Raw genomic sequence first — 20129 nt, 5'->3', positions numbered from 1 at the left:
ACTCGGCTACTTCTTTCATTCCCTCGTGTAAGTTGGTTTTGGCGGAGTTTGGGTCTTTGGTGAGGGAGAGGATCAGCTGGGTGTCGTCTGCGTAGGAGATGATGTTGAGGTTGTGTTGGCGCGCGATAGATGCGAGGGGACTCATGTATAAGTTGAAGAGGGTGGGACTGAGTGATGATCCTTGTGGTACGCCGCAGATGACTTCGGTGGCCTCTGATCTAAAAGGGGGGAGGCGGACTCTCTGGGTTCTACCGGCGAGGAATAAGATGATCCAGTCCAATGCTTTTCCTTGTATTCCGATGTTGCTGAGGCGTTGTATGAGGGTGTTATGACAGACTGTGTCGAAGGCTGCGGAGAGGTCAAGTAGGATGAGGGCAACTGTTTCTCCATTATCTAGTAGAGTTCGAATGTCGTCTGTTGCTGCGATGAGGGCGGTTTCGGTGCTGTGTTTGGCTTTGAAGCCGGACTGTTGGGGTCGAGGGATTTGTTGGATTCGAGGAAGGCGGCAAGCTGACTATTGACGGCTTTCTCAATGATTTTGGCAGGGAATGGGAGGAGCGAGATGGGGCTATAGTTCTTAAGTTCAGTGGGGTCTGCTGTGGGTTTCTTCAGAAGGGCGCTGAGTTCGGCATGTTTCCAGCTTTCCGGGAAGGTGGCGGAGTTGAAGGAACAGTTGATGACATCGCGGAGGTGGGGTGTGATGATGGAGTCTGCTTTGTTGAAAATGTGGTGGGGACATGGGTCGGTTGGCGATCCTGAGTGGATGGAGTTCATCAGGCGGATGGTGTCTTCAGTGGTGATTGGGTTCCAGGAACAGAGGTTGTTAGGGTGCGATTTTGTTCCGGGGGTGGGTGGAGTGGACTGGACTTTGGACTGGTTTTCAAAGCTGTTATGTATGTTGGCGATTTTGTTGTGGAAGAATGAGGATAGTGAGTCGCAGAGGTCTTGGGAGGGGGTGATGTCGTTGGTGCCGGCGGTGGGGTTGGTGAATTCTTTGACGATGTTGAATAGTTCCTTGCTGTTTTGGGCGTTATTGTCAAGTCGATCTTTGAATGCTGATTTCTTGGTGGATCTGATCAGTTGGTGGTGTTTGCGGGTGGCGTTCTTGAAGGTGGTCAGGTTGTCAGTGGTTGGGTTTTTTCTCCAGGCTTTCTCAAGGGTACGACAGAACTTCTTGGATTTCTTAAGTTCGACGTTGAACCATGGGGTTTTTCTGCTACCTTGCTTGATTTGATTGTTTTTCAAGGGTGCTAGTTCGTCGGCGCTGTGGGTGATCCATTGTGTGAGGTTGGTGGCTGCTTGGTTTGGGTCCGATGATTTGGCAGGAGGGTTTTGGTGAAGCGATGTGAGGAGCTGGTCGGTGGTAATTTTGTTCCAATTTCTTCGGGGAATAGGTTGTGGGTCATGGTCTTTTTGTAGTTGAAGTGAACGCAGCTGTAGTCCGTCCAGTGGAGAGCTGTGGTGTGATCGAAGGAGATGTGCTTGCTGGAGGTGAAGATTGGGTTGAGCGTGTGACCAGCAGAGTAGGTGGGGTTGTCAACAAGTTGTTTGAGTCCGAGATTGGTCAGGTTGTCCAGAAGAGTGGTGGTGTTGTCGTTTTTCTTTTCCAGGTGGAAGTTGAGGTCTCCTAGTAGAATGTAGTCCTCGGAGGAGAGGGCGTGTGGGCTGATGAAGTCAGTGATGTCTTCGCTGAATTGTGTGCGGGGTCCTGGTGGTCTGTAGATGAGGGTGCCTCTGAGTGTGGTCTTGGGGTCGGTGTGGATCTGGAAGTGAAGGTGTTCGGCGGTTGTGAGGTTGTCATCGGTGCTTGTCGTAATGCGGATGGTGTTCTTATGGACGATGGCGAGCGATGCCACCTCCTGTTTGGTTGGTGCGATCCTTTCGGATGATCTTGTAGGAATCAGGGATTGCTATGGCGATGTTGGGCGCTGATGAGGCGTTCATCCTGGTTTCTGTAAGGAATGCGACGTCCGGCGATGTAGTGTCGAGTAGGTTCCAGAGTTCAATGGAGTGTCTGTGGATCGAGCGGGTGTTGAGCAGGATGCATTTAAGGTGGTTGGTGTCGGAGCTCTGGAGTTTGTGGATTTGGTGTGGGTCCTGATGCAGTTGAACTTGCAGGAGTGGCAGGAGAAGGGTCCTTGGCTGTGTCCTGGGGCGGCTAGGTGGCAGTTTGGTGGCCGGCCGGGGTTAAGGGCTGAGAGGCTTGCGGCATCGTACGTTATGCGGGTGGTGTGGATTTTGCGGGGGCCTGGGGGTCATGGCGCTGGGCGCGGTCCAGGCGCGGACGGGCGTAGAAGGGCTTACCTTTGGCGCGCATGGGGCGCGACCGCTGTGCGTGAACGCTGCGCGCAAATGCGTCTGTCATAAGTGGATAGTGGAGGGGGGTGGGGCGTGGGAGGAGCAGCTGGGAGGCGGAAGCGGGGTGGAGAGACGGGCTAAGAGGCCCAACAACAACAAAATGGCTGCAACAAACAGAAAGCGAAACAGGGCGAGACTGGGGCACAATCAGAGGCACAACGAGCATAAACTACTGTTAAAAACAATGCTTTCAGAGCAATGCGATCAGTATAATATGTAGCAGTACAAATGGCAATATGACACTACAGGCGAAGACAGCAATCCAGGGGTATTATAGCGCTACGATAATGCAAATCAGCCTCAAAGCGCTACGATAATGCAAATCAGCTTGAGAGCGCTACGATAATGCAAATCAGCCTCAAAGCGCTACGATGATACAAGTCAACTTAAAAGCGCTACAATACCACAAAGCCTTGGGAGCGTGGGGAGCGACCTCTTCTGAGTGAGTCAGGAGAGTACATTACCTTCAAGAGTGAGAAATATCCTGTTGAACATAAAATAAACGTGAAAACTCAATGGAACATCAGAAATAACATGGCTGTCAACTGAAATCTCAACATGCATTTCAATGTTAAGATAAACTAAATAATACTGCACCCTAATGAAGGTCGTCTGTGCCATGGGTGACATAGGGTGAGACTAATCCTTGCCTCCGTGTCCTTAATGATATGATATAAAGGGTTTTGTAAGGCGCTCTATTACTAAAATAGTATCCTGGCGCGGAAGGTGAGGCAGATTCAGAGGGCAAGAAGAAAATAGCATAATTAGAGAGTGATACTAAACAGGTGAGTTTTCAGCCCCTTCTTAAAGGCCACAATGGTCGGAGCAACCCTGAATTGAAACTTTTCTTTACAATCGCTGTAGGAAGCTGGCTCTGTATGTACTATGCCAAAAAGAGGTATAGTGTGCACACACAGATTCCAGTGAGTCCCCGAAGGTATAGCAGAGGATTAAGTAGATAATACCGTACTCTCAATTTAGTGGTAGGTGGGCTGAGTAGTTAGGCTTATCAGAGGGCAGTGTGAATGCATTTGTAGTACGTACTCCCTCAAGACAGGGACACACACTCAATGACTAAATCCAGGCCAATGGTTGTAAAAATATTACTTTTGTTACTTTTATTTTTAAGAACCAAGTTGAACTCCGTTACAAATAAGTAGACTTTCAGTTGCAATACTTTCAAGTTATTATTGGCAAAGAGATTTGTATAGCAACAAACAATACTTTACATGAGCATGAAATGTTTTTCAAATGTCGAAGAAGATACTTTGTATACAGGTTAAACTCTTCTAGCAATACAGTGAAAAACCGGTGCCATCCTAAGGGAGTAAAGACAGTAACCTACAGGTAAGTACAAGGTTTTGAGATTCTGTCACCCAGGGTTTTGTTCAACACTGGGAAAGGGTCAAACCAAGGCAGGTACTGCACCACCAGCGGCACTCGCACAGCTGAGTGCAGGGGTCATTGGACCCAATGTTATCCTACAGGGGCTGGGGGCACTTTGGAGAGGCACTGGTTGCAGGTAAGTACCTGCTTTTCAAGGACTCCGGCCCTGGGGGTTGAGACCTGCACTGGAGGGGCACCAAAGAGTTTTGAGACTGCACCACCAGGGTCGTGTAGTTCCTAGGAATCCCTAGGACCTGCGCGTATTGAATGACCTAACCTGAGGGCTTGGTGTCCAAACCGACTCTGCACACCCCCACAGGATATGTCCGCCGTTAAACCAGCTCTACAGTGCACCCACCACCCCCCTGTATTCAACAGTGGTGTAGGTAGTTTCTGGCAACCACTGAACATGACAACCCTGATCCCTCAGGGATCGCCGAAAACAGTACAGTACTTTTCACTCAGTCACTCTGCTTACTCATTCTCAGGAAATACACAGGATGGTAATTAGGACGTTTTCAATGAGTATTTATTGGTCCTGTGACAGTAAAATGATTTGCTGCGTCAATAAGGAGACAGAAGCATATGAAAGCAATTGCAAGTGCTGATATGGTAAACAGTAGATACATTTCTACCATAGTGCTAAGAAGATGAACATATACAGTGCAGATAAAATATTAGCATTTGTATACTCCTATAATCCGAGTCCTATGTAATTTGCCTAAATGTACCTAGCCTAACTATATGTATGTGTAGCAGGTGTAGCATGTGTATGTAGCCAAGAATCCCCTAGGGAAGCTCCAACCCCCTCACCTGATGGTAGAGAACGATGGACCCCGTCTCGGCTCCGAGGATGACACCCCGCAAGGGATGTCAGACCACTGTGTGTCAAAGATTCAGCATGCAGGACTCTGTGTCAGCGTGGAAGCAATTCTCTACTAATTTGTAGGGGGAGGGGAGGTGATAAGGGTCTTGTATATTAGAGTAGTCACTCCAGGGTTTCTTCTGGAATCGATATGATTTTATAACAATCATAAATGTTTTGAAAACAGTTATAAATGTTTTTCCAAACAGTGCGATCATGCACAGTGGGCTGTTGGCCAAGGATGAAAACAGTGTTGACTCTCTTATACAGAATACCTATTCCGTGTCTGGGGACATGTTTATGTATGTCAGATACAGAGATGTTTTGATAATATACTAAGAGCCTGTTCACGAAGAAACAGGGCTAACTGCTAGGTAAAATGTCACCGCTCAAACCGTTATTGTTGTGTCGTCTGGATGGGACAATGTATGTAAAAGGGGCATACATGACAGGACTAGCCTAACGAACATGAGACCAGTGGGGAGCGGGTGCAGAGTGCAAAGGAGGCGTCTGGTGCCCTGCAGAAAGCAATGGGGGTCTTCGGTAAGTGGGGGAAAGGCTGCAGGCTAGTTCAGGAAGACTGGCTACAGGAAACCAATGACTGGAGAGGTAAGTTGGATAGTGGGGGATGCCGGGACACTGTTGGTTGGGCACACCAAGGCCTAGGGGCTGCTTGTGCATGGGTGTCTTTACGAGTCTGGTTTTTCTCACCAGATCTGGTCGCGGTCAGGCAGACCCCTCAGGAGGAGGCAGCAGGTGTTGTGGGGAAGTTTATGAGAGGTCGTCCAAGGCTGGATCCCAGGTCCGGACCACCAGGGGGACTTCACTGGATTGTGGGCCACCTGGACTAAGGCCGGGGGTGTCAGGTGCAGAATGGTGCAAGGGACCTGCATCCACCTGGAACCGGAGTCCCTTGTTTAGTTCTTGGCTGGAAAAATCCAGGGTCCATGGGAGACAAAGTCTTTGTTGAAGACAGCACAGGTCCCCAGGGTTCTTGAAGGTGTCTGGCTCCGGGCCAGGATGGTGTCTTGGAACAGGGTCATTTGAGTAGGAGAAAGGCTGGTAAGGCTGGGGCCAAGTCAGTCGTCGTCTTCTTCTCCACTGCTGCATGACTCTTCGGACCTTCTTCTTCTTAGGTCGTTCTAATCTGAGGGTCAGGGTTTGGGCAGCCCTTGAATACTACATTTAAGGGTGTTACTGAGATTGGCTGGCAGTAGCCAATGGCTCCTGTCCCCTAGGGTGGCTACATCCTTCAGGTGCCCCCTCCCTTTTGGGAAAGGGGCACATCCCTATGCATATTGGGTCTAATTCTCGAAACCAAGATGGAGAATTAGCAAGAAGGGGTTCACCCTAGGGGCGTGGCAAGCCAAGCTGGACACTCCTACTCTGCTTACTTAATATTCCCACTTGTGGGGTTAGGACAGGAGGCGGGCATTTGCCACTAGTTTGAGCTGCCTAAATCTGCTTAACACAAGGTGAGAACCTTTGAGGCTCACCGTCAAGCTGCTGTTCCTGCAAAGGGGAGGTGTGAAGCTCCTCCACCCAGAGCAGGCTCTGTTTGTGGCCTCCAAGACCACAAAGGCTCACTCCATGAGGTCGGTAACAGGGACCAGTCGGCCAGTACACTGAAGCTGGTCGTTTTTCAGGGGGCATCTCTGAGATACCCTCTGAGTGCATTTTATAATAAATCCAACACAGGCATCAGTTGTGGGTAATATTCTGAGTAGTTTGACACCAAGCTTCTCCGTCTTCAGTAAAACCATCATGGAGCTGTGGAGTTCATGTGGACAAACTCCCAGTTCTTTCACTGAACTAAGATTGAGGTGCAGGCTTGAAAAGTCCACCGTTGGGAAATTCCTAAGTCACACATAAGCAAGCCTCACAGATCATGCTTTATGAATCGGCACCAAGTTTCTGACGCAGCTTTCGTTTTGTTTACTAGAACATCTGCTTCCTGTGAAGGCAGACCCTTTTCACTCTAGTCGACACATCTGCATCAACAGAAACCCGGCGGCCAATTCCAAACCTGCCTATGGTGACTTATTTGTCTTCATTTCCGGTTGCCTTTTTAGCGTGGTTAGGAGACTACACTCAAAACCGGTGGGTTATGGGAACCGTAGACTGTGTTAGGTTCAGTTTAAACATTTCGGCTAACATACCTGAAAACAATAATTTTTAAAAATGGTGTCCTGACAACGTGGAGTCTAGGGCCGCGCTACACATCTCTTGCTGAGAAAGTGAGAGCAAATATAAGTAGTCTTCACGTGAAGTACGTTTTTACTGCCCTGGGTCAGTGCAAAGATTTTGGCACCCTAGTCCAAGATGCATCTCAAGCATTATCGCATCCCTTGCTAGTGGTTCAATTCCCAACTGTTTAATATTGAGTAGTTACAGCAGTGGCCCTAATAGTACTAAATCAGATTTGCAAATGATTCCAATACAAAAGGTTGCTTTTTGAGAGGACTTTTCCTAGTTTATGGGCTTCGAATAGTTTAATATTGTCAAACTTGGGGTTTCAACTCCGGTTTTACACACCCACCATGTGGACTTTGAGATGTAAAAGTTAGTATTAAATGTCAGCTGGACAACCCCTTGCTGCTGAGATGCGAGTATATTCTAAAAAAAAAAAGAAGCCACATTGGAAAATCGCTACCCGTTGTTTTAAGCACTTGATTACTATAGCCATAAGGAGGGATCGCATTGTAAATGCAAAGTTGTTAATTGTATGCTATATTTTAATACTTCCTTTCTCCCAACCGAACGTCAAATTGTTCTGTTCTTACCATTAGAACCACACCATAACACGAAATTTACCAACATTAATTGGATGGTTTTCGTTTCAGTGTTCTCCTTCTTCTCTTTCTCTAAATCGGACGACAAGGAAAGTGAAGAGAAGCAGAAAGATGAGGGTTTAGAAGAGGAAGACCGGATTATATTTCTGTTGAAAAAAGCAAAGGTAAAGCATGAATGATAATTATGCATGTACTGAAAAATGGGGGATACCAACCAATTATGGGCGCACAATCCTTACTATCAGGGTACAAATTTATGAACAAATTACAATCATATGATGGTGCTTCTAGAGAAATGACGCGTATCCTACACCACTGGCTCCCAAAGGAAGCGGCAATATATACAATATCCTCTGAGCACACACCCACAGTTCACATGTATAATTCAAATATATATCTGGCAAGTAACTCTAATCCTCAGGAGTTGAATTTGTAAGTACAAATTCCCAAAGTCAATGTCAAAAGTCAAACTTCCAGTGTAAAAGGTCCTTGTAGTTTTATTTCATAGAATGTTCAAGGTTGATTACAACAGCCAACACGTGTTTCGTCGTGTACAATATATATATATAATATATATATAATATATATTTGAATTATACATGTGAACTGTGGGTGTGTGCTCAGAGGATATTGTATATGATAATTATGCACTTGGAATACAAAAATTGTGGCTTAATTTCTGTTGGCCCGCCATTAATAAACACAAATTCAAAAACAATATCTAAGAAACTGGTAGCTGTAGTGATCAGTTTGATATACCACTTAAGAAATGCTTAGTTAAGGCAGAATACTCATTCTCTTTTTGTACTGTTAGAACACCACAAAATATTCCTGCATTTCAGCCATTTGTCCTCTTTGAGAGCTCCCTTTCTGAGCGCCAAGCAAGCTCTAATGTAACGCGCTTCCTTACCTATGGAATTAGGCCTTTAAGGCGCCGCAATTTGACACCATACTTGACATTTTCAGCAAAACCTTTTAAAAAGGAACCCTACCTTGAAAAGCTGAATGATGTAGGTTTTAAGGAGGAAGACTATCTTGATTTTCAGGACATTTTAAATGGAAATAATTAAATACCTAATTCTAAAAATGCTTGTCTTTGCAAGGGTTTTGTACATTGTAAGGTAGAGTAGCCCCATTCTTTGGAATAGTCGAGAGATTTCCCAATGGACTGATGACTGTTAAAACTTATAGGGCTTGAGCAAGGACAGTTGCATGTGAGGCAGGGATCATCTTCTTTAGTCAGTCCTTATCTTCGGTTTTGTTTTTTACAGCTGTGCATAATGAAGAGTGAACTTGAGGACGCAGAGCGGATTTTACACCAAGCTGCCCGTCTCGCCCATGAGTCTGACAACAAGAAGGCCATTATATATACATACGACCTGGTAATGTAAGCCTTCTGAAGGATCTTCATCCTTTGGCATGGATCTGAGTGTACAATGAAATATCCTGAGTGGGGAAGTGGAGGGTGTAGAGCAAAGAAAAAGTATGTATGGATATTCTAATCTCCAGTCAAGATGCCTTGACTGGAGACATTAATAATAAGCATGATTTTATACAGTTGTCACAACCTTGCAACTAAGCAGCGGCAATGACTAACTGACTGGCATCAAAGCATTTAGCTTGCATAGCATTATTCTTACAAAATACTATGTAGGAATATAACGGACCTGCAAGGATTCTGTACTCTGCTTGTAGCAGTGCCATACAGCGACAAAGCCCGTTTTGGTTTTCTTATCATGAAAAGATTTTACCAAGCTTCACGGACACACCGTACATAGCCACCACTATTACAAGCTTCACAGAAACACAGCACAGCACAAGCAACAGCATCGTAAGCTTCCCTTACCTTACGTGAACCGAGCTGGTATAGCTTGTGTATCACACCTGCATACTTCCTCATACTCACAATATAGACAAAGCATGTGTGGCAGTAATGCGTGCTCTCTCACACAAAACAGGCATGGCAGCGACACTTCAAACTTCCCTTGTATACACACAGCTTTTGCAGCAGCACATGCTGTAGCATTGTAAGCGCCACTGGTTAATGAACATGTTTAAGTTCCTGTATTCCAAGGGGAATTATTATGAATTGCAGCAAGTTTTGCAAGGCTCACTGTGAGGCCTGGTGACGATTGGGAGAGTCTCAGTGCAGCCAGAGTTTACTGGGCGGTTGGAGTCATTTACAAGTGGTGTTCTGGGCCACTGCACTATTGGGCCTTAACTCAGGTTTATTAGCAAGTAATCCTCGTTATCACTTGTTTCTCAACATAGTGTGGCAGAGCGGAGTGAGCTAAAAACTCAGTTCGCAGAAAGTACAGTAATACCACTCAGCAAAGCCACCCATTCAGACAGTGCTTTCCGTTATCAAAAAGAGTGGAATTTATTACATACAACAATGAATACAACACATAGATACTTGCATATTTTAAAACGAGATAAGATTAATATTGGACCCCGTCATTAAATAGCATAGAAAGCTACACAACTTAGTCAGAGCCGGTCGCTCCTCCCACCGCCGCGTGGCCCATTATGAGTGTGCCCGGTATTCGCTTGCCGCAGCCACTGCCAGTATTGTACCTGCCCCCTGCCCCCCCTGACCTGTATTGTGCCTGTTATTGTTTTTTATCGTTTGCACCGTCAACTGTTGTACCCCTGTTCTCGCTCCCCAGTGTTGCGCCAGTATTGTATCTGCCCCCTGCCCCCCTAACCTGTATTGTGCAGTATTGTGCCTGTAATTGTTTTTTATCGTTTGCATCGTCATCTGTTGTGTAGGAAGGTGGATACCTGACTATGGTTGCCCCCAGCTTTTTGCCTGGTGTTTTGCTGGTTTTCCGACTTAGTTGACCTGGGGCCCTGCCAATCAGGACCCCAGGCCTACTGCTCTCCCTCTAAAATGGATTCCATGTACCTTAGGTACATTTCCAATTGGTACTGGGCCACCTTATCAGACCCTGTAACTCAGGGCATAGGTGTACCCAGGGCCTACCAGGGGCTGAAGCATGTATTATGCCACCCCTGGATGGCCGTCTAAATCTGACACAACTGGCTGCACGACAGCTGGGGCAAGGTGGTGTAATCACCCTTTGCTTTAGATATAGTATACCTATATCTAACCCTAAAATGGACACACAGATTCCTATCAGTCACTCCTATGGCAGGCCTTGACAATCCTGAAGGCAGAGTGCTTGGAATCGTGTGAAATGGTGCTCTGGCATGAGCTGAGCCCGTTTGCAGCTTGCGGAACCAAGTCCTAATAGCTGTTCCATGATAACGCATACCATATACTCTTAAGTGCATTATAATCCTTGCGGGTAAATGCTATCTCTGGTATCGCTTTATCAAAACATGTCAAGTAAGGTGTCATACGAATTGGAATACTAACCCCTCGCCAATTCTGGCGACGGGGTTAGCATTCCACCCTTCTAGAGGGACACGACATGTATGTAACTGTGAACCCCGGTTAAAGTTAACTAAAGCCTCAGCTCCACAAAATGGATGCTGCCACCACAGACACGAGTCTGACCTCCTGCTGCTGGGAGTCCTTCCAGCGAGGAGAGCTTGGACGAAGGGTTTCCTGTCAGGGGCGGTGCTAGCACCATCCCAGACAGGGTTTTGTGTATCCTGGGTAGGCAGGGCTTTACAGGAAGGTGACTGCAGAGTGGCACCCTGATGCTCACTACGCATCTGCCGGCTAGAACCAGTTCCAGGGGCACACCAGCCCCTGGCCTGGGGAAAGTCCGGCATGGGAGAGGGGTGTAACCACCCCCCTTCCTGGTCCCACCCCTAGGGCAGGACCTAGTCGCGTACCCACCCCTTTCTTTAGGATAAAGGCAGGAGCGGGGACCCTTCCAAATTAGATCATCTTTGAATCAAGAAACTACTTTCTACGAAAGGAACTCTCGACTTCTTCTCAAGATTTCTCCCTTGTTGCTAAGGAGTAGTCACCCTGCATCCGCAGGCACCATCTAAGAACTCTGCGGTTTGCTGCACGTCCTTCCTCAGGAATCCGACCGACCAGCACGACGAGACCCGGCATCCCTGGCACCTCTGACCTCTACCTACCTCTACAGCCAAGCTGAGAACCGTAGGTGCGACGAGACCTCGAGGGACCGGCCATCATCAGAACTGCACGACTTCTATCCAGCACGACCGCCGAGGGATCCTCTGGTGAGTCCTTTGGGGTCCGAGAAGCCCCGACCCTGAGCAGCTCCAGCACCGAAGTCCAGCCTCCCAGCATCTCCACGATCTGCGTGGGGCCCTTCTGCTTTTTGCTGCTCACCGCGTTGTTTGGCTACTAGCCCGCTGGCTTGTGGCCTTCTGAACGACGCCCGACGACATCACTGCTGCTGGTCTGGTTGCTCCAGACTGGCCCTTGCTCCCTTCCAAAAGAGGAGCACCCCGGACCCTCCTGGTCCACTCCAGACGCCATTTTGAGTCCACCGCGTGGGCTTGAATTTGCCAAGACTTGTTGCCCCAATCCTGGGTCCAGCGACGTCGACAGCATCATCCATCGTGGGACAGCTCGCACCTCCATCCTGGTCGCTGACAACGCCTCCTGGTCCATGAGATCTGCAGAGCACAGCGTCGCCCACTCACCTAGTCGAGGTGACTACCATCCGGTGCCCTCCTGGTGCCACCTGACTACTGGCTAGTAGTCACAAACTTGGTCCCCTCTACTTTCAGGTGTCATCCATCTTCGATCCAGACTTGGATCACTCGAACTATCTTCACTGGTCGCCTGCCAGCAACTCCTTTCTTCAGGCTCCTGGTTCGTCTACGAGGATTCCCGACGTCTTTTGAGACATATGCAGTTGCAGCCCCTGGGCTAGGTAAACTCGGCATTTCGGTGCCCCAGCATAGCCTCACTATCCAAGGGTCAGGATCCACTGTCGTTTTCGATCTACCTTATCGGGTTCGCCCGAGAACACTAACTTTGTGAAATCTAGCTACCATAGACTTTGTCCCGCATCCCGCGTGAGAGTGCACACTCTGCACCCGAGTCCCCTAGGCCTCCTACTAGTAATCTGAAGGTTCAGTAACGTAGTCCTAGCGATTCCAAAGCCTATTAGTACAGTACTTACCTGCTAGTAATTTCGCATTCCACTTTCAGTGTATATGGTTTTTCGTGCCCCTCAGGCATTTGTGTAAATTGTGCAACTTGAAGTATTTTTATAAGAGTTTTGTTGTGTGCTTAGTACCCTGTCCTCATAAAGAGTACAGGGCTGTTGTGATTCTAATAAATACACTGTTTATTTTCATAACACTTGTGTGGTGTCCTTTCACTTGGTGTTCAAGGGGTATATGTGATGGTATAACAGCTGGCTTAACACGCCCTCTAGAGTTTAGCCCGAAGACTGCTCGTATCCACGCTACTAGGATAGCTGGTCTAAGGTTGACTTACAACCAATCACCATAAGGGTCGTTTGGACTGATGCATAGTGATCACTAGAATAGTGAGCACTGCATATTAGGCCAACTTCTCACATTGTTGAGCAGCGGTTGGGATTTGAGCTTGCTGTTGTTTTACCACACGTATCCTAAGAATATCTTGTGAAAGATCACATAAGTACTCCAGGTACATATAACTTAGCTTAGAATACTCTGAGTTCTACTGAACCAGCTGTTGTAGCTCCTCAAGGCTTAGCACACCTTGGCTACAACTCTTAGCAAGGGATCAGTAGGCAAACATATAGTGTAGGTAGGTGCATCACTTACACCACACTAGAAGCAGCATGTCAGACAAAGGAGGAAACTCTGAGTCTCCCCTTGTGTCAGTTGACCCTCCACAGGTCATGTCCAGATATGCAGCACTTAGCTTCCAGGAGATGAGACAAATCTGTACATCCAGGAAGCTAAAACAGGGTGCAAACCCTACCATTCCTTTTCTGATTGGTCTCTTAGAGACTTATGATGCTAGGAGGGCTGGTAACACAGATCCTTCTCATCCAGATGGGAATATGCCTCCCCTAGAGGGAACCACAGGTGACCCTGACCTTATCCATCTCTCTGCAGAAGGTGAAGAGGAGGATGAGGATCTAGAGCCATATGAGGATGAGGCAGACAAAGGTCCAGAAATAGTTAGCCAGCTAACTAGGGACAACTTAAGCAGGCATGAGAATGGTACTAGGAGACCCCTGGGGCCCCTCTCAGGCCAGCTTAACATTGGGAATGGACGAGTTAGGTCTCTATCCAGAGGCTCTAACAGATCCATTCGAACCAATGGCTCTCGGGCCTCTTCTCAAAGAGGGATGACATCCCCTCAGAGGAGAGTGTATGAAGCCAAAATGAAGGAAGTCAATCTAAGGATTGAAAGGGAAGAACTTGCCCTGGCCAAAGAGAGACTTGCCTTTGCTAGAGAGCAGAAATTGTGTGGGGCAGACCCCACTGGTGGCAGCATTCTCCCAAGAGAAAAAGACAGGAGTTTAGACACTAGACACCTGAGTAAGATAGTGCCCCCCTTTAAACAAGGGGATGATATCCACAAATGGATGACTGCTTTGGAGAGGGATTGCACTGTACAGTGTGTCCCCCAGAGTCAGTGGGCAGCTATCTTGTGGCTCTCCTTTGAAGGCAAAGGTAGAGATAAGCTCCTCACTACTAGAGCTGAGGATGCTAACAATTACCAAGTCCTGGAGAATAAACTGGTTGAAGGGTTTGGTTTAACCACTGAACAGTACAGGTTGATGTTCAGAGATACCCAGAAAACTCAGTCTCAGGATTGGACTGACTTTGTTGATTATGCCACTAAGGCTTTTGAAGGCTGGCTACTGGGAAGTAAGGTTACTGATTTTAAAGGATTGTACAATCTAATTATGAGAGAGCAAATCTTAAGTAATTGTCAGAACCAGTTATTACACCAACACCTGGTAGACTCTGACCTGACCTCTCCACAAGAATTGGGTAAGAGGGCAGACAAATGGGTCAGAACCAGGGTCAGGCCTAAGAACCAGGGTGGTGACCAAAAGAAGGAATCAACCAAGCCTCAAGAGAAGGGTGGGAATACATCTTCTGATCAAACCACAGGGCCCCAAAATTCCTCTGAAAAGGGTGGGTCCCAAACTTCTCCCAAAACCCAAAAGAAACCTTATTGTCATACCTGCAAACAGGTAGGCCATTACAAAACTGACAGCAGTTGTCCCAAGGCCAATAACAATAAGGAGAACATACCCCCAAGTAATACTCCCAGACCTCCTGTTACCACTAGTGGTAATCCCCCAGGTGGTGGGAGTGCCCCCAAGAATGTGGTGGGCATTACTTTGGGAAACCAGGTGGACTATGGCTTAGCCTGGTCCCCTAACAACACTCTTGTCTGTGAGACTGGCATGGGGTTTGCCAACTTCACTACTGGTTCCCACATTTTGGGAAAGTATAGACTAGAGCCCTTTATCAATGGTCAGAAAGTTGAGGCATACAGAGACACAGGGGCCAGCATCACCATGGTGATTGACCATCTGGTCCCCTCTGCTCAACTGATCCCTGGTTTCCTTTATCAGGTGACAGACGCTCATGGAGTGAAAAGAAGGCATCCCATGGCAGTAGTCGAGCTCAGTTGGGGTAATGTCACAGGGCCCATGAGAGTGGCAGTGACAGACACCCTACTGGTAGATTGCTTACTGGGGAATGACCTGGAACTCTCAGCATGGGCTGAGGTGGAGCAAGAAACTCACTCCAGGATGATAGGCCTACCCAGAAAGGTTAGTGGGGCCGTAATAGCTACAGCCCCAGTCCAAGCACCAGTCCTCCCTGAAAAGGTTGGAAGAGCAGTGGTAGCCACTGCCCAGGCTCAGACAGACTTTCCTGAGCAGGATAGGAGGGCTGTGACAGTCACAGCCCAAACACAGACTGAGTGCCCTCCTGAAAAGGTTGGCAAGGTTGAAATGGTCTCAGCCTCTACTCAGACAGATAGTGGTGTTGTGAAGCCTGAAACAATGGATCACTCCACCCAAACTGAGAGCATTGAGGAGGAAGAAAAGTCTTCCCCCTCCCAGACACTAGGTGAGAGCCAGCCTCCTCAGGGAACTGACTCTACCCCTGGTGAAGGAACTGCCCCAGAGGTAGTCAGGCCTAGCCTGACGGAGCCCCTGATGGCAGGGGACCCTTCACAGGTGGGACCCAGTCTGGAGCAGGTAACCTGCCCCTCTCTACCCTGCCTCAGTCAGCCCAGGGCTGTAGAGGTCAGGGAGGCCAGTGGTGGACCCCAAAGGGCCCCCTGTCCAAAAATCCCCAATCAGCAGATTAGGCTCACTGAAGCTAGTAGTCCTAGCCAAGTGAAAATAAAACAAACTCCTGAGGGATCCCCCTTAAACTTAGTTAGGGAACTCCCACAGCTGGACACTGTTGGGCACAGCCAAACCTGGGGCCTAAAAACCCCAAACCTGACCTGTCCCTCCAGTAAGCCAAACAGAGGGACTCAGCCTCCAGCTTTAGGTAGCCAGAGGTTGACCCTGAGAGCTCATAGCAACTCAGTACTGGAAAGAAAGGCACACATGGTGGATAGTGATTGGAGGAAGTTGAGCCCAACAGTAGTGGAGTCTCACTACAGTACTCCATTCCCACACCAGCCTTTTACTTTGCCAAAGCACACCACAGGTAGTGATTCCCTATGGTGGAGACCCTCAGATACCCTTAGGGTGAGGGATTGCTTAGTGGACCATGATACAGGGGGTAACCATGTCAGTGCATGTACCACCTCATATGGCCACTCAGGCAATATAGGCTTACCTGGTCACGGATAGCCTTATCTCCTTTCGTTGGGGGATGGGGGGGGGGGGGGGGGTTGTGTAGGAAGGTGGATACCTGACTATGGTTGCCCCCAACTTTTTGCCTGGTGTTTTGCTGGTTTTCCGACTTAGTTGACCTGGGGCCCTGCCAATCAGGACCCCAGGCCTACTGCTCTCTCTCTAAAATGGATTCCATGTACCTTAGGTACATTTCCAATTGATACTGGGCCACCTTATCAGACCCTGTAACTCAGGGCATAGGTGTACCCAGGGCCTACCAGGGGCTGAAGCATGTATTATGCCACCCCTGGATGGCCGTCTAAATCTGACACAACTGGCTGCACGACAGCTGGGGCAAGGTGGTGTAATCACCCTTTGCTTTAGATATAGTATACCTATATCTAACCCTAAAATGGACACACAGATTCCTATCAGTCACTCCTATGGCAGGCCTTGACAATCCTGAAGGCAGAGTGCTTGGAATCGTGTGAAATGGTGCTCTGGCATGAGCTGAGCCCGTTTGCAGCTTGCGGAACCAAGTCCTAATAGCTGGTCCATGATAACGCATACCATATACTCTTAAGTGCATTATAATCCTCGCGGTTAAATGCTATCTCTGGTATCGCTTTATCAAAACATGTCAAGTAAGGTGTCATACGAATTGGAATACTAACCCCTCGCCAATTCTGGCGACGGGGTTAGCATTCCACCCTTCTGAAGGGACACGACATGTATGTAACTGTGAACCCCGGTTAAAGTTAACTAAAGCCTCAGCACCACAAAATGGATGCTGCCACCACAGACACGAGTCTGACCTCCTGCTGCTGGGAGTCCTTCCAGCGAGGAGAGCTTGGACAAAGGGTTTCCTGTCAGGGGCGGTGCTAGCACCATCCCAGAGAGGGTTTTGTGTATCCTGGGTAGGCAGGGCTTTACAGGAAGGTGACTGCAGAGTGGCACCCCGGTGCTCACTACGCATCTGCCGGCTAGAACCAGTTCCAGGGGCACACCAGCCCCTGGCCTGGGGAAAGTCCGGCATGGGAGAGGGGTGTAACCACCCCCCTTCCTGGTCCCACCCCTAGGGCAGGACCTAGTCGCGTACCCACCCCTTTCTTTAGGATAAAGGCAGGAGCGGGGACCCTTCCAAATTAGATCATCTTTGAATCAAGAAACTACTTTCTACGAAAGGAACTCTCGACTTCTTCTCAAGATTTCTCCCTTGTGGCTAAGGAGTAGTCACCCTGCATCCGCAGGCACCATCTAAGAACTCTGCGGTTTGCTGCACGTCCTTCCTCAGGAATCCGACCGACCAGCACGACGAGACCCGGCATCCCTGGCACCTCTGACCTCTACCTACCTCTACAGCCAAGCTGAGAAGCGTAGGTGCGACGAGACCTTGAGGGACCGGCCATCATCAGAACTGCACGACTTCTATCCAGCACGACCGCCGAGGGATCCTCTGGTGAGTGCTTTGGGGTCCGAGAAGCCCCGACCCTGAGCAGCTCCAGCACCGAAGTCCAGCCTCCCAGCATCTCCACGATCTGCGTGGGGCCCTTCTGCTTTTTGCTGCTCACCGCGTTGTTTGGCTACTAGCCCGCTGGCTTGTGGCCTTCTGAACGACGCCCGACGACATCACTGCTGCTGGTCTGGTTGCTCCAGACTGGCCCTTGCTCCCTTCCAAAAGAGGAGCACCCCGGACCCTCCTGGTCCACTCCAGACGCCATTTTGAGTCCACCGCGTGGGCTTGAATTTGCCAAGACTTGTTGCCCCAATCCTGGGTCCAGCGACGTCGACAGCATCATCCATCGTGGGACAGCTCGCACCTCCATCCTGGTCGCCGACAACGCCTCCTGGTCCGTGAGATCTGCAGAGCACAGCGTCGCCCACTCACCTAGTCGAGGTGACTACCATCCGGTGCCCTCCTGGTGCCACCTGACTACTGGCTAGTAATCACGAACTTGGTCCCCTCTGCTTTCAGGTGTCATCCATCTTCGATCCAGACTTGGATCACTCGAACTATCTTCACTGGTCGCCTGCCAGCAACTCCTTTCTTCAGGCTCCTGGTTCGTCTACGAGGATTCCCAACGTCTTTTGAGACATATGCAGCTGCAGCCCCTGGGCTAGGTAAACTCGGCATTTCGGTGCCCCAGCATAGCCTCACTATCCAAGGGTCAGGATCCACTGTCGTTTTCGATCTACCTTATCGGGTTCGCCCGAGAACACTAACTTTGTGAAATCTAGCTACCATAGACTTTGTCCCGCATCCCGCGTGAGAGTGCACACTCTGCACCCGAGTCCCCTAGGCCTCCTACTAGTAATCTGAAGGTTCAGTAACGTAGTCCTAGCGATTCCAAAGCCTATTAGTACAGTACTTACCTGCTAGTAATTTCGCATTCCACTTTCAGTGTATATGGTTTTTCGTGCCCCTCAGGCATTTGTGTAAATTGTGCAACTTGAAGTATTTTTATAAAAGTTTTGTTGTGTGCTTAGTACCCTGTCCTCATAAAGAGTACAGGGCTGTTGTGATTCTAATAAATACACTGTTTATTTTCATATCACTTGTGTGGTGTCCTTTCACTTGGTGTTCAAGGGGTATATGTGATGGTATAACAGCTGGCTTAACACGCCCTCTAGAGTTTAGCCCGAAGACTGCTCGTATCCACGCTACTAGGATAGCTGGTCTAAGGTTGACTTACAACCAATCACCATAAGGGTCGTTTGGACTGATGCATAGTGATCACTAGAATAGTGAGCACTGCATATCAGGCCAACTTCTCACATGTTGTGCCCCTGTTCTCGCTCCCCAGTGTTGCGCCAGTATTGTATCTGCCCCACGACCTCGTTCTCCAGTATTGTGCCTGAAATTGTTGTTATCGTCCACTGTTGTGCCCCAGATTGTTTTTGTGCCCCCACCGCTGCTTTTCTGCCGTTGCTCCACCCCGCTCCACGCTCCGTGCCGCTGCTCCCCCGCGGCCCCACCCCCGTTCCCTCCATCATCACCGCACCTCTCCCCTCCCCACTCGCCACCCCGCTCCCACCTCCCAGCTGCTCCTCTCTCCCACGGGATACAAAAGGTGGTGTCCGCGAGGCAGGGAGCTGGTACCTGACCTGACCTGGAGCTCCTCCCGCCGCGTGGCCCATCCGGAGTGTGCCAGGTATCCGCTTGCCGCCGCCGCCGCTGCCCGTATTGTATCTGCCCCCTGACCTGTATTGTGCAGTATTGTGCCTGTAATTGTTTTTTATCGTTTGCACCGTCAACTGTTGTGCCCCTATTCTCGCTCCCCAGTGTTGCACCAGTATTGTATCTGCCCCCCTAACCTGTATTGTGCAGTATTGTGCCTGTAATTGTTTTTTATCGTTTGCATCGTCATCTGTTGTGCCCCTGTTCTCGCTCCCCAGTGTTGCGCCAGTATTGTATCTGCCCCCGACCTCGTTCTCCAGTATTGTGCCGGAAATTGTTGTTATCGTCCACTGTTGTACCCCAGATTGTTTTTGTGCCCCCACCGCCGCTTTTCTGCCGCTGCTCCACCCCGCTCCCTGCCGCTGCTCCCCTGCGGCCCCACCCCGTTCCCTCCAGCATCACCGCACCTCTCCCCTCCCCACTCGCCACCCCGCTCCTGCCTCCCAGCTGCTCCTCCCTCGCTCCGCCCCCCCCACTCTCCACTTATGGCAGAGTCCGCACGTACGTGCAGCGTTCACGCACAGCGGGCGCGCCGATTCTGCGCCAAAGGCAAGCCCGTCTGCGCCTGGCCCGCGCCCAGCGCCAGACCCCCTGGTACCCGCAGATGCCATCCCACCCGCCGGACGTACGACGCCGCCACCCTCAACGCACTCAACACCGGCCGGACCCCCGGCTGCCATCGAGCCACCCCGGGACGCACCCACGGACCCTTCACCTGCCAATCCTGCAAGTTCTCCTACATCCGGACGGACCTGCACCGCACCCGCCAAGCCGAGCACCAACAGCAACCACCTGAAGTGCATCCTGCTCAACACCCGCTCCGTCCACAG

General features: G+C 49.5%; 1 protein-coding gene across 2 annotated transcripts in view; it reads left to right on the top strand.

Moving 5' to 3' along the window:
- TTC19 (tetratricopeptide repeat domain 19) overlaps positions 1–20129 on the top strand; it is a 162044-nt gene that overhangs the window by 14795 nt on the left and 127120 nt on the right. For both annotated transcript variants that reach the window (XM_086955065.1, XM_086955063.1), the window contains exons 2-3: positions 7453–7565; positions 8673–8783. In XM_086955065.1, coding sequence (XP_086811191.1) covers positions 7453–7565; positions 8673–8783 — 224 coding nt within the window. The remainder of the gene's footprint in view (positions 1–7452; positions 7566–8672; positions 8784–20129) is intronic.

The sequence above is a fragment of the Lissotriton vulgaris genome, chromosome 2_1 (assembly GCF_964263255.1).
Source record: "Lissotriton vulgaris chromosome 2_1, aLisVul1.2, whole genome shotgun sequence".
Taxonomy (NCBI): domain Eukaryota; kingdom Metazoa; phylum Chordata; class Amphibia; order Caudata; family Salamandridae; genus Lissotriton; species Lissotriton vulgaris.
Note: the sequence above shows the minus strand (reverse complement) of the source record. Positions and strands in the feature narration are given on the sequence as shown.